Source organism: Chelmon rostratus, chromosome 4, assembly GCF_017976325.1.
Source record: "Chelmon rostratus isolate fCheRos1 chromosome 4, fCheRos1.pri, whole genome shotgun sequence".
NCBI lineage: Eukaryota > Metazoa > Chordata > Actinopteri > Chaetodontiformes > Chaetodontidae > Chelmon > Chelmon rostratus.
In genome coordinates this window covers 28,164,538-28,179,114 of record NC_055661.1, presented here as the reverse complement: position 1 = coordinate 28,179,114, position 14,577 = coordinate 28,164,538, and the positions used below count along the sequence as shown (strand labels likewise).

The window sequence follows — 14,577 nt, the reverse complement described above, 5'->3', positions numbered from 1 at the left end:
AAAGCAGCTTTACGCTGTGCTGAAAGATGTAAAAAACTGGACGACATCACCGAAACAGCGTCCGCCAGAGCACAAACAGACATTCACGAAACACCCTCGCACACTCAGACAGCACCCACTCAGCCCCTCCCTGCCACTGTTTGCTACAGGGGCAAAGCTTTTACAAAAAGAGGCCGAGGTCAAGATTCTCCCTTGTGAGACCACCATCTCCATTAGCTCTCAGTTCACTGGGGTACCTCTTTCCAATAAAAGATATTTACTTCTGGACTTCCAGGTGAGAGAAAGATAAAAAGAAGACAAATGCCTGATGAAAATGAATGAAAACTGACCCCCCCAGTTTCAGTTTTACCTGCAGAGTCTGTCTCTGAGATTACTGCTACCAACCCAATCCAACACTTGTGCATGGAAGACAATCTGACAGCAGGAAAAACAGAGATGTGAATAAATGAATGATGGCTGAATTCCATTTAGCTGCTTCAGTTTCAGGTTCCTGGTATTGAGCATGCATGCTCCCTGTCAGGGTGTACTGGGACACTTGAATAAAACAGAGCCCATTGGTGCTTCTCCTGCTACGAGGAGTCAAGGCTCGCCTGTCGAGGTGGATGGAACGGGACTCGTGTGTTTTTAAGCTGATGTTGACAGGGGAGGGGTTGTGGGAAGTCGCCTTATTTACAGAAGAAGACGGCAAAGCATTTGCTGTCTTTCAGTCTTCATCAGTGTCCCATATGAAGCACAGAAGCCACCGTCAAGGACACAGGTGACCCCATGGAAAGTAATCAGCATTGCACTGAGCAAGGCGATCACACAGTTTCACACATGAACGAAGACGAAGGCTGAGACTGATACTAAACTGTGAGCAGTTCACCAAATCTCCAGATCATACAGGATGTAGGATGTGTAGACAGCGTCAAGTTTCCTCATCAACAGATTAGACAATAACTTAAAGTATCTACATGAGGATATAAAGAAGGACTTACAAAATATAACAGATCATGTTCTAAAATATTAAACTCGTGGACATCAGGCGAGGAGCTGCGAGAAACTGGACAAATGACTCTAGACAGGGGTGGAAAGCACACTTACTCGTGTACTGGATGTAAGTACGTTCTGACTTTCAGCCTGATTTCCAAAAAAGTTGTGACGTCGTGTAAAACAAATCAAACAGAAGGTGAGAATTTAATCTTTTTTGATATATAAAACAGCACAAAGTCAATATATTTAATGTTTGAGCTCATCAGCCTCATTGATTTTTGTAAATATCTGCTTATTCTGAATCTGATGCAGCAACTAAAGACTGGGAAAGATGTGGAACGCTCCAAAAACACCTGTTTGGATCATTCCACAGGTGAACAGGCTGATTGGTAACAGGTGATAGTGTCATGATTGAAAGGCTCAGTGGTTCACAGCGAGGATGGAGCGAGGTTCAACACTTTGTCAACACGTGATTGGATGAAGAGATTAATACCTGGACTCTACAAGGACTCTGGTTTCGTTTATGTTTTACAGAGTACAGACTGATTGGGAATGGAAGTTGTACTTGTATTTTATCAAGTATTTAAATACAAATACAAATTTACACTGAAACTGCACGACAGTTCAGAGAGAAATACTGCATCTTTTACTCCACTACATTTATTTAACAGCTATAATTAAATGTGTAATTTGGGTGAACCTTCATATTCAGACAGTAAAGCAGCAATCACAAAAGCAAATCTGGCTCGTATAAAAATATCTTAAAATCAAATTCGTGTGGTCTCAGAAAGCGGCGGTGCGGCTGAGGCAGGACCCGCGGGAGAGGCCCTAAACATGGCAGCTTTTCTTGACAAGCTCAGCGGGGCCTGGGGAGGTTTTGGGCAGACAGGAGAGCTCGCAGCAGTCTGCAAAGGCCTCCGGGGGAAGCCGACTGGATAAATAGTTCACTTAGAACCTCTTGCTCTCTAAGAGGTCACCAAGGAAATATGGGCTGGGGAGGGAAAATGGAGAGGCTTTATCTCGCTCTCATAGGACTGCTGCCTGTTTGTATACTAGACTGCTCCATAAATACTGCACTATCTGCTGCACGGCTGAAATGATACAGTGAGCCTTGTTCATTCCTGCTTTTTCTCTCAGCCAAAGAACAAAATAATATCATTGCATCTTGGGAGAAATTGAAACGGCAGCCACACCCTCAAAAACACACACTGTACCCTCAAAAAAAAAATAAAAAATAAAAATAAAAACCAAACTCATCTACTGGAGCTGCAGCTTCCATTCTCGACACACCTTGTTACACAACTGTGTTGCTGTCGTCCAGCAGATTAAATATAAATGGACATGTGATATCAGTGACCTGAGATACATGTGTGCCTCTGAACAGGGCCGGCTGCTCCCCACATGCCGAGACAGCGCACACACACACACACACACACACACACACACACACACACACACACACACACACACACACACACACACACAGTCATACAGTATCTTCACCTGACCTGAACATTGCTCAGGATATTCACTCATGGAAACGGATACTTCAGTCGGGGGGCTCCTACATGAACGTGCTTGCCGCTCTGAGATAAATTGCAGGTGTAAAGCTACAGATCGTGTGTCAGATTTCACACTGGAACATTTTATCTCCCGACAAAGCGTGACAGGCAGCAGAAACACCATAATTATGAGGCCAAAGCAAATCTAAGAGAAGGTTCTGACCAAACATTTCAGCAGACTCTGTATCAGGACACAACAAAGTCAAAAAACACACACATTGTGTTACTTGAAAACTTATTTCTTACTATGAGTGATGGGGTCCTGGTTAGATCAGTTCTGATTACTTCATGACACATTTCTGTATTTGTTTTTTTTCTCTGTGATCATTTCATTCACTTGAAGTGGGTGGGGGCTAACTTCGGAAATGAGGACATCGCATTCTCCTGTGCACCATCAGGATTCAGCAAAACTGGAATCTGAAACTACAGACGAAACTATCACAAACTTCACCCACCAGCTGAGTTTCTGACCGTTAAACTCTTAAAAAATAATATTTTAAGACTTTTTAACTTTGAGTTTTGATTATTGAATCGTGAAACTGTTTTTTAAAGGGGCTGACGTTCACTTTGCTGATAACGCTTCTGTGCTTTTATTTTGAACACAGGACTTGTGATGGAGGATGTTTACATTGCTGTATTTCTACTTGTACTTTAACATTGAACTCTCACTGTTGTGTCCACAAGCTGTTGAATCCACAGATTTATTCTACAGTCACAGATGAGGCCCTCTAGGCAAACAGCGCCCTCCGGAGTTGAAAAGCGATCACTGCTTTTACTCACCAGGGAATTTTGACTGTTTGCACTGAAAAATTACAGCAAATCAAAGAGCTGATTACATTCGGAGCAGAGACTTTTCATGTAAAGCTGAATTCATTTTCACGGTTTTTGCCACGTTTTCAGTATTTTGTAACCATGACGACGACAAAAGCAGCACGATTACATTCCAATGAAAATAAGTAATCTTTTAGGTCACAGCGGGAATTTAGATGCAAGTAAAAACTTAGCGTATCTACATATGGTTGCTTTTTAAGGTAAATAATTATAATATAAAAATTAATTTGAGTATATAGGTTCATTCTTGACCTTTGAAACAGTGCTGTTTAAAAATAAAATCTTAACTCAAGGCCTTCTTACTAGCTGGAGCTTTCAAGAGTCTTCCTCAGCAGACAGAGGAATTTATTTAATTGAATTAAAACAATTAAAAGGCCATTAATTTAAAGTCATGTATTAGATGATTTGCTGTACCTCAGCAAGCGAAAGCGAAAGAAGACTTAATATCATAAACGGATACTGATCGGCGATGTTATTGACTTTTGCATTTCCTGCACCCTGAACCACTGTCAAAATAAAACCTCATCAGCCGGCAATTACCAATGACAAAATCAGTGACAAACAGGCAGCGAGCAGCAGTCTGCACTGTGTTTGCTTTGTGGCTTTTGTCTGAGGCTTTCATCACACAGCAATACAGAGAGCAAACCTGAGCGGCAGATGTCGGCTAAATCCGACCGTTCAAACACGCTTCCCTCCCTATTCATCGAAAATCAGGACTTGAGCTGCTTCTCTGCTGAAGCCGTCTGGCTGCAGCAGGAAGTCAGTGATTGTTCTTCTATTATATCACAAACGCACGCCAACGCTGGGGGGGACACAGTGAACTGAGCCTTTGAAGCCTTTGTGTTGACATTGAGGAGCAATATGTTGTCGTTAAGCAATCATGGAAAGGCGTTCTTAATCCTTGTGCCTCTCTGTACAGCAGCTCCATTTAATTATATAGAAAAGTCTGGAGCAGCCAGCACGCGTCACAGGTGGATTTATTTGTCTGATGAACTGTCGAATGACTCGGAGGCTCAGAGTGCAGCTCATAGATCAGAGGAACACAGGAGTCATTTTATTTGTCTTAGAGCAATAATCAGTCATGAATGCACAGATCACATTATGACCCTTGTTGCAGTTTAAAGTGTCTGTTTATTAAGAACAGATGTGCAGCCTGAAACAAAATTACAAATTACACTTGATGGTTGTTTTGCTGTTGAATTGTGCTGCGTCATACTAAGAGGTGTTTTTAGTCTACATTTACTCATATAAATGGCGTATTTATGGACCAAATAAACCCCTGTCAGGAAAGCCACTTCAGCACCACAACCTAGAGCCTCAAACGTCCATGAAGTTTAACTGACTCCTCTCTGACATTACAACCTTTATGACGGTGGGGGTTACTGCAGGACAGTTTCACTGACTGCACCATTTAAACTGGCTCCTGGGTGTAGAGTTCAAGAAGTTTCAGTTTCTGTATTTTTTTCCTTTAATTTCTGCATGAAAATACAAATCTGGAGATGTGAAGATTTCCCGAGATACACATTACACACTGTAACTGTGTTTCCACACACTGACAACCTATCTTTAATAATAAAAAGCACACGTGATGTTTACTTGATACAAACAGTTTCGTCCCACAAGCTGTAAGCAGTCATACGGCGACACAAACCTGACACCAAAACATCCACCGACAGGCCGTTTATCATCCATTAACGCAGTTTTTAATATGTTCATTCATCACTGTCAACATTAATACCTACACACTGTAAATTTCATTGTATACATTGATTATTGCCTCATCACTTTATATTTTTGCACATTCAGTCCTCATTGAGCTATATGCCTTTTTTTCTGTGCAAGTACATTGAGTGCAAGGTTTGAATTCCTTGTATGTGCACATATACGTGGCCTATAAAGCCTATTCTCATTCTGACTGATGAACTACCAAAGACAAACAACTTTAACATCCATACAATTTGATTTAAATGCTTCAGTTAAATGAATGGAACTAATTGCTGCTATCACACTGGAGGATGCCCTGACGAACGGTTAGCAGCCATGTCAAGAAAAGACAAGCTAACTGTACAGAACGACAGCCGGAAGCAAGTTCTTACATGTAAAATGATCAAAAGCGCTGTTTTCACCATCATCCCAGATGTTGTTGTGATGTGGAAATGCATATGTTTTTCTATTTTAATCACAGACTGTGTATGTGGCATATCCCCACCTACAGGGCAGGAAATTAGGCAAATATTTCAGTGAGTGGGTGTGTGAGTGGGTAAAACAGCATGTTGGACACACACTAACATGTTCAGTGGACTTTGGATTACAAACACGGGGGGTCTCTGGTGTGATATTTCTGGGGTGACCACCTCTGCACTGTTTCACAGAACCGAAAGTGTTATTGGGCTGGATCCTTCCAGACAGTTCCACATTTTCTGTCACGGCGCACAAGTGCTCTGGTGTAATCCTATTACACGTCAAGCACAAAGGGAGATAAGAGGTTTATGTCAGAGTTCCCTGCAGACTGAATCTCTCTCCCTCGAGACACCAGGAGAGCTACACATTTGGTCGTTCTGATACTGGAGCTGACTCTGGTTCTTAGAGCTGCCACAGCGTCTATTGTGTTGTTTGAAAATAAAGACATACTGATAATAGGATTGCCTGTGAGAGCTGAGGAGACTCTGATGATGGATGAAGAGCAGCTGAATGACATAATCCAGAGATGGGTAAGTCAACAATATTCTATCACTGTAGTGCAATTCAGCTGAGGCATAGTCAGCATGAGTCATACTCATTATCACCTATCGTAGCTGCGTGGGGTATGACCTTCAAGTGAGGGGACTTTTAAGAAATCAAGTAACACACCCACTCTGGTGACTGACAACCCTGATTCCAAAAAAGTTGTGATGCTGTGTATAACAGATAAAACATGTTTTAAAGGTGTGATAATTTACTCATTTTTGACATAAACTCCACTGAAAACAGCACAAAGACAATATATTTAATACCTGACCTCATCAGCTTCATTAGTTTTTGTAAACAACTGTGTATTCTGAATCTGATGCAACAACACGTTTCAAACAAGCTGGGACAGGAGCAACAAAAGACGAAGAAGAAGATGTGGAACGCTCCAAAAACACCTGTTTGGAACATTCCACAGGTGAACAGGTTGATTGATAACAGGTGATAGCATCATGATTGAAAGGCTCAGTGGTTCACAGCGAGGATGGAGCTTCAACACTTTGTCAGCACATGATTGGATAAAGAGATTAATACCTGGACTCAGGAAGACTTCAGAAAACTGCAGACTGCATCTCATGTCAGGAAATAAAATCTGTTGCATGAAAAGTGTTTCTTATGGTTTATGCTGAGAATAAACTAAGGTGTTTTGCCTCCATCCTGTCTTCAGCGAGATACTCCAGAAGACGAGCTGAAGCCAGAGGACTTCCAGCACTTCCAGAGTTTGGGATCTGCGTGTCTCACTGAGGGCGACAGCACACAGCTACTGAAATTGCTCCAGGATGAGAGGAACCAGGTATTTCTCCTCCACCACCGGCAAAGACAGATGTGCTGTATCCTCGACCCTGACGGGCAGTAGCCACACCTTACAGATGGGAAGTGACAGCAGATTGACAGTGTTAATCTGTCATACAGCACTAAAAGCACAGAGAGTCACACCCCAGCAACAACAGCCATGCGGTTACTGAAGCGAGCAGCAGCAGCGGCCACTTCCCCGCAGCCCAGCGATGCTAAACATAAACATGCAGCACTTCTCTGCCTGCTGGCCTCTTGACCTGGAGGTGTGGGGAGGAAACAAGCAGATATTCAGTCAGATTTCTCGCTCCACTGGTAACCCTCCTCCATACGGCGCTCCTCTAAGTGCCCTTGGTTGTCCCATCTCTCCACGCTTCAGGCAGCTGTGTGTAGCATACTTTTAGAAGCATGTGTCATCTCTTATTCCTTCCTCTTTCTGAGGCCAAAACAATCTCAGGGGATTCAAAACGATTGATTACCAAATGAGAAAACCCAGGCTTTGGATATGGACATAGAGAATAAAACATGGAGGGAGATACAGGCAGTGCAGAGCAATGCATCTGCATCATGTATTGATAGCGACGGGACTGTGTTCTTAGAAGAATTCATTGAATTCTGCTGAAAAGATGAAGAATCTGTTTTAAAGCCAGAGTCACACAGCACTTAAAGGGTGTCTTGTCAAAAGACATTGACCAATAAAAAACTGCAGTCATGTGATGTAGTTCTTTTACAGTTCAGTGTGGCTGTAACTACTGCTTCAGTACAGCGTCAGAAAGTCTTAAAATGTAGAGACAAAAACTACAGACATTGTTCAGTTGGTAGACTGATAGATAAATTCTAACTACAGTTCACAGAGTGTTTCAGCTGAACACACAAAAATTATCTACAAGAACAGAACTGAATAATTTCCAGGAATAAATGTGGAATGAATTCATATTTTCCCTCCAAGTACAACTTTTTGGTACTGACTAGAAAATAAAGAGTTACCCATGATTACACCAGCTACCCAACAGCTCCTACATTCAAACACCAAAGCTCTCTCTCAGATGCAGCAAACGTTCTGATGATGCATCTCATGTTCAGGTTTGTTAACTGTTTAAAAAAAAAGCTCTGCAGCTCCACGATCTTATGCCCAAACATAAACACAATGATGTTTTTTTCAGTCTGACAGATCACACTTTAAGCCGCGGTTGTTTTTCACAGTAAGTGTGAAACTGCAGTTGTTGCTGCATGTGCCCGTTAATGTAGCGACACATGCAAATAGAAAGGAAGGGCCCAGCAAATGTTGCAACCCGTCTCTCTGGTTACTGATGATGAGGCTCGATTACTCTCTCTTGCACTTAGGGGATTGTGAAGTCTATGGGCTGTGTTCTCATGGGACCTCTTATAAAAGAAGCAGTTAAAAAAGAGACGAGCGTTGATCACTGCCAGGCTGCCATCACATATCTGGCCAAGGTATGTACCAATAATTCATATAGGCATAAAAACTGACATGCTTTCTATTACATCAGGATTAAATGCAGCTCTGTTGTCTAGACTTGCAGGCCAAACGAACTCCTGCATAGCTTGCTGGAACTAATTGAAGACATTGAACCTGGTGCCATTTCCGAGACCATCTTAGCCCTTCTTCCACATCTTCAAACAGGTAAAACAACTTTTGATGCAAAGTTATGACATACTCACACATCCCCTACCCCCAGAGAGAAAAAAAACAGCACTGTAACACCTCTGGTGACACCAATAACTGAAACCAATGTATGAAAAGAGCTGATTAGTCTTTATAATGTTTACTGCTCCTGAATGTGTTCATAGGTGGCTTACTGCTGTTCAAACAAATGGTGTTTGGCGCCCCCTGCTGTACATTAATGCTAACAACAAGCTTGTGTCTTGGGAAGTGCTGCTTCACCTGGAGGAGAGAAAGGCAGCATGTGTGGGCTTGGCCCTGTCCGCCCTGCAAAAGCAGGTGTCCCGGCTGCCTGTTCCGTACACCCAGCAGCAGGAGGAGGCTGATGAGTACGGCCTGTCTCGCTGCTGCAACGCCATGGCTGCGTTTACCAAGCCGTTCGTAGAGGAGGTGACGAGGAAAGATGGGAACTACGTCAGCACCTCTGAGGATGAGGAGCTACGGACCGAGCTTCTCAAGTTGTAGGTTTCTGTCTCTATGTTTGGTTGGGTTATAAGCAGAGTAATGGGTTACTCAATTATTTAGATTTTTCACTTGTTTGTAGCTTTAATGTACTTAATTTCTCAGTATTATCCAAGTGTTCATCTTTATTTTTATCCATGTTTTAGTTTAGTTTTTTATCTTTTTGTGTAGCCGTAGAAAGAAAAGCTTATAAAACAAGTCAGTTTCAGTTTATAAGATCTTATGTGCAGTTTTAGATGTTTTCAGTCGCCTTTCATTTTAAGATGAGGTTATACTAATAATCCTGGGGAAGACAAACAGCTATGAAAGTTATGATTACCTGCAGCTGCATGAGGAGCTTGAGAGATCCTTTGCTCGAGGCTGAACTGAACCGAAACAGAAAGTCGTCACTGTGGGTCTTTGCGACGGAGATTATGGTGAGAGCAAGTGTTTCTTCCTTTTCTACAGATGGGAAAGCAATCGAACAGCAGGTGATGTTTCAGTGTGATTGTATTACTTTGACAATGTCATCAGGTCACACTACCTGCAATCCAAGAGTCCCTCTCAGACCTCCTGTTCTTCAGCTCTCTGAAGAAAAGCACCCAGACTGACAACAGTCAGGCCAAGGAGTCGAGAGCTTGTCTGGCCTATCTGCTGTTTGTGCAGCTCATCACCATGGACAGCTTTCCAGCAGTATTCAGGTGAGATGAAATCAAAGCCGCAAATCCGGTCAGACTGATGATGCATTCACTGACATGGAGAGGCAGTGCTCATTTTTACAGTCCTGAGACAAAGAATTCACATTGTCCTGTTTCCTGCTGTTCCAGTCCTGTATTTGTTCTTCAGTGCAACATGGAACATATCGATCAGCTGCTCAGTAGGTACGCTGTCAGTACAACATGAGCTGCAAATAATTCTTGTTTTAAAAGTTCTTAATGTAATCTATAATCTTGTTGGTTTGACAGCAAAAAGGAATCACACTTGCTCAAAGGACTGGTAAGACCTTATCAATATTCACAAACATTCATAGAGGTGAGATGAGACACAGCATGAAAGCAGAAAACTGAGATGTGTTTTGTTGAGCGTAATTGTGTACTCTCACTCAGGCTCTGTATACAAAAAGCTTGGAGAGTGTGCAGGACAACAGCCTTCCAGTGAGTCTGCTGGAACTGAAGCGCTTCTACAGTGTACCACAGGTAAGCCGAGCACATCATCAGCCTCACTGCGACAGCTTTAAGAGCTGCATTAAGAGCTTTACAGTCACATATCACAAAATCGGCAGTTCATCTGCAGGGGTCCTCATCACTTCGGACTAAAACAGGCTGACTGTAGTAAAACTGCAGATGCGTTGTAGGATTAGGATTAAACATTTCACATGTATAAGCAACATGTGGGTGCTGGTAACACTACTACAACTACCAAAGTATTAGTGAGCAGTGGGCCAGCCGACACAGACATATTCAAAGATCTATACGAGTACTTTTGATCAGTGACTTCTGGTGCACTGAAATTCACAGAACCTGCGGAAAGTCCTGACTGACTGCCCGATGCAGCATTTGGTGAGTATATTGTTGGCGGGAGCAACGTTTTCTACATTTGTCAAACTGAACAAATTTGCTGAACTTTTTTTGTATGTGTGATCACTGCTTCTCCAGAGAGAATCGGGGCTGCAGGTTTTCCAGATCTTCATCAATAAACTAGATACAGAAGCAAAGCACAAGTTTTTCAGGTGAGAGAATCATAAGAAAAGCAAGTTCATGTGTTAACAGCAGAGATACACACAGCATACGTTTCTACAGACTTGTAAAGGCTGCATGCCCTCCATGGACGAGCTCATGTGAACACAATGGACATTTTGCGTATGATTTACTGTATATTTGCTTTGAATTCACAAATTTTCAAAATTACTTCACCATCAAATCCAATCAGTATCTACTGTACATTGATGTTTATAAGCTATGTACTTAATATTGAACTTATTTTAATATATTTTCATATCATATGTTGAATACATTTTAGACTGCAGATGTTTTCCACCCATACATTTTCGTACTCTGCATCAATATATCTCAGTTAATGTGCGCTCCAGTGTTAAAGCGCCGCACATGTTTATGTAATTTCATGCAACAGAAATTTCACTACATGTGTATCTCAGTTCATAGTTTTCTCTGCTGCTCTGCGTCTTTTAGGATTGTCTGCAGCTACATCTCCTACTGGTTCTGACTTCTATTAACAGAAGTCATTCTTTCTGTTGCAGGTGCATGTTAAAAACCAGCAACCATGCAGGAGTAGAAAGTTACATAGTAAAGAACATCAGGAATCAAGTGGAGTTTTCTATGGAGGTGAGATAAATGATGACAGATGCAGGCTTACAAACCTAATGTGTCTATGTGAGAGTATATAAGAGTGCAGAAGATCCGGCCTTTGTATGTGTTTTCAATCGTGATGATTCAGATGTTCGTTGATCTGGTGATTTTATTTGGAGGTGTGTAATCTATTATAACTCTCCTCCAGCTGGGTGATGCCAATAAATGGTTCCTGGGGGAGGAGTTTATCTCGTTGTTGGGACTGGTTTTATGTTTGCCACAAGGTGCTGACACAGACTTGCTCACCAGTATGGACAAGTAAGTAACATGAACAACGGTTTACTGTACAGACAGGCCTGCTCATTTGTTACTTTGAGTTCCTACTAGGACTAATCCCTAAACTACAGATAGTTTACTATATGACAGCTACTAGAGTCAGGTATTTTTCAAACCCTACACACCAGGGCTTTTATTTGGTCGAATCACAAACCACATAATAACAACTGATGCAAGGTTTAGAAATGTATCTCCATTGTGTTTTGGACGATGTGAAACATATGGAAAACTGTATCTACAATCAAATGAAGGTTGAAATATGGAGGTAAATTAATGTACATTTAGATGTAAGAATCTATGTGACCGATCTAATGAAGTTACAGACCACCTCTGTGGCAACTTGTACTTTTTGCAAACCAAGCAGAGATTCAAAGATGCAAAATTTGTAAATATGAGAACTGGGACACTTCGTTCAGGCTGAGCCATGAAGTAATGTCTTTGTCTATCCAGGATAATGGAGAGTCTGAATCTTCTACGCTATCTCCTTATCAGAGACAGAGAGCTGAGGAGCCATGTAAGTCAGCCTAATTCAACACTATCACTGCTGTTCTGCCAGCAAGCCTGGTTAATGCAGAAAGCTGATGATCTACTCCTCCCACCTTCAGACAGATGTGTGGGAAGAGCTGTGCAGGATAAAAGATGAATACCTTAAAATGCTCCGTGTGTGTATCGGCATATCAAGAGCCTATTATTCTGCTGAACTGAAGGCACTGAGGGAGGATCAAAAGCTAAAAGCAAAAGGTAGGCATTAGCTGCTAATCTGTGCAACAAAATGACACTGAAACAACCTTGCACAAATGGTGGCACAATAGTCTGTTTTCATACAGCAAGTTATCTATATTTTCCTCTCCAGAAGCCAGAGATGCTGCTCGATCCACCAGATTAGTCAAAAGCATAACAAGGAAACATGAGAACGGGTCCAACATCTCCCCAGAGGTCCAGCAACAGGTACAGAAACTCTCTTTCCTATGAATTATCATTTTGATTTTGAAGCAAGCTGACGATTTTCACGTGTCTCAGGTGCTGCAGAGTGCTTTGGTGACATTTGACCTGATGGAGAGTCTCATTGTCCGTATTGAAGAGATCACAGAGGAGAAGCTGAAGATCTGAAGTAAATAGAGGCCACTTGTGCTCAAGTGTCACTTCAGAGGCGTGGATTATTTTTCAAAACACTGTTTAATCTTTTTTGCTCTGCTTGACCAATAAAAAAACAACAAGTGTTCAATAAGTGTGGACTTCTCTTTGGCAAAGTTGTTGTCAAAGACGTAAAAACAGAACAAACCACGCTAATGTATAGAAAGATGTCTTTTACCTTTGCTTTTGTATATTCACCAAATCCAGCTTGTACTGGTTTGCTTCAAATAAAACAACTGAGGTGTTGGTGCAAACATGCTGGATCACCTGCTGAGCTTTACAGAATGTCTCTTAGCATCTCCCACACTGGACTGCTTTCAATGATGTGAGCCCGAGCCAGAGACATCCGGTCCCGGATCCTGTCTACATGGGGTTTACTGGTGGCCTGCAGACAAATGAACCACAGCTTACTTCAAAGTATCACAAGAGAGCAACAACATGTCTGACTTATTATCAGGAGTAACGAAATAACTGTTGCGCACTGCCTCCATCTTTACCTTGGCAACTGTCAACATTCCTTTGACGATCTCAGCATTGTTTCGCACAGGCAGGATCCTGAGATTACTGCCAAAGAATCTGAGAGAAGAGAGAGAGAAACAGACTTCCTCGGTTCTGAAAGCATGACTAGACAAATAATATGAATCTTAGAATCACAATGGCCATGGAGCCAGAATCCTGGTTACATCAGTGTCAGCCAAACAAGAGGGTGAAACCTGTCCAGAGTAAAGACACAATGCAGCCATTTATCTACCTGCGTTGAATCATAGACAAGACTTCCAATTCCTTTTTCCCATTAAAGGGGGAATAGAGTAGCAGAAAGCTGTTCCGGTGGACTTCTACGAAGGTCTTGATCCTCTCAATGAGTCCAGATTCCTCTAAACTCTCTTGGAGGTCTTGAGGGTCAACCAATAGAAATGCAGTACCTGGGCAAGTCAGTTACAAATGTCACAAGTTATTAATGTCAAGCTTCAACAAAAAAATAAAAATAAAAAAAATAAAAATCAGTTTGATGATAGAGGTGGCCACTGTGACCACAACATCCATTACAGACTGGCTTATTAAGAATACATGAGGTCTGTTTTCAGGTAAGCGTCGAATAGCAGCTTATCAAATTACTTATTTGCTGTGTTAGTGCAGAGTTAATGTTGTAAACTTGGTTTAAAACTGTACGGCAGGTGCATTGGAGAACTAACTGTGCATAGAGACCCGTAGGGCTGGGGTCCATGGTTACTGGGTTGTTTTATAGCAGAAAATAGAGCAGGTTTACCTGACAGAGGGAAAATAAAGGCTCCGGACTCAGCAGCGTCTGAAAGTCTGATTCGGTGCAGCTGCGCGCTGAGCATCCTGTTTGTGTCATGATTCTGATAAAGGAAATACAGATTACTGAATTAACGTTGCTTCTAAGTTTGTTTTGAAGACTAAGTTGCACAACGAGAAATATTTTACCGACTATTATTATCTTAGCGAACGCTTTGCGGTTTGTTTCCGGTGCCGCCTGTCAGCTAATGTTTGATAGCTAAGTTAGCAAAGATGGCTAAACTTTATTCAACCGCCATGTGAAACCAAGCTCAGAATATTTGATAGTTTGGGAGTAGAACTCTACCTGAAGTGATGTGCTGACGATAATTGTTGTTTTCCACACAGGAGTCGTCTCTTTGTATGCTGTCATTACTGCTCGCTGAGGCTGGTTAATTGAGCCGTTGAGCTAATGAGACCCTCAAACTGATTTCCGTTCGTTGAACCAATCATGCCTTGAAGCGCACCTGCACGAGCCGCCGTGTTTGAACGCAGC

General features: G+C 42.0%; 2 protein-coding genes across 2 annotated transcripts; one reads left to right on the top strand and one right to left on the bottom strand.

Annotated features, from left to right (window-relative positions):
* The first annotated feature begins 5,927 nt into the window (after positions 1-5,927).
* Positions 5,928-12,922, top strand: LOC121605796 (glomulin-like). The gene is made up of 18 exons (XM_041935878.1): positions 5,928-6,076; positions 6,760-6,885; positions 8,229-8,339; positions 8,421-8,529; positions 8,780-9,029; positions 9,356-9,446; positions 9,544-9,710; positions 9,837-9,890; positions 9,975-10,005; positions 10,116-10,205; positions 10,527-10,568; positions 10,665-10,738; positions 11,267-11,351; positions 11,524-11,633; positions 12,102-12,165; positions 12,257-12,392; positions 12,505-12,599; positions 12,672-12,922. Exons 1-18 carry the CDS (start codon positions 6,035-6,037, stop codon positions 12,759-12,761), a joined length of 1,767 nt encoding a protein of 588 aa, XP_041791812.1. The 5' UTR covers positions 5,928-6,034; the 3' UTR covers positions 12,762-12,922.
* On the bottom strand, positions 12,253-14,454 carry LOC121605797 (protein SPO16 homolog). Its single transcript, XM_041935879.1, has 6 exons — positions 14,389-14,454; positions 14,053-14,146; positions 13,537-13,708; positions 13,283-13,361; positions 13,067-13,170; positions 12,253-12,274 (listed from the first exon to the last, which is right to left on the bottom strand). Exons 1-6 carry the CDS (start codon positions 14,452-14,454, stop codon positions 12,253-12,255), a joined length of 537 nt encoding a protein of 178 aa, XP_041791813.1.
* Between the last annotated feature and the right edge of the window lie 123 nt (positions 14,455-14,577).

What these genes read in the sequence shown, in the direction of transcription:
- LOC121605796 (XM_041935878.1), top strand. Translation starts at nt 6,035, where the DNA reads ATGATGGATGAAGAGCAGCTGAATGACATAATCCAGAGATGG. An exon ending in AGCTTTCCAGCAGTATTCAG is followed by an intron (nt 9,711 to 9,836) that starts GTGAGATGAAAT and finishes CTGCTGTTCCAG; the next exon opens with TCCTGTATTTGTTCTTCAGT. An exon ending in TTGCTCACCAGTATGGACAA is followed by an intron (nt 11,634 to 12,101) that starts GTAAGTAACATG and finishes TTGTCTATCCAG; the next exon opens with GATAATGGAGAGTCTGAATC.
- LOC121605797 (XM_041935879.1), bottom strand. Translation starts at nt 14,454, where the DNA reads ATGACAGCATACAAAGAGACGACTCCTGTGTGGAAAACAACAATTATC. An exon ending in TTGTCTATGATTCAACGCAG is followed by an intron (nt 13,362 to 13,536) that starts GTAGATAAATGG and finishes CTCTTCTCTCAG; the next exon opens with ATTCTTTGGCAGTAATCTCA. An exon ending in GAGATGCTAAGAGACATTCT is followed by an intron (nt 12,275 to 13,066) that starts GTAAAGCTCAGC and finishes TATCCTGCACAG; the next exon opens with CTCTTCCCACACATCTGTCT.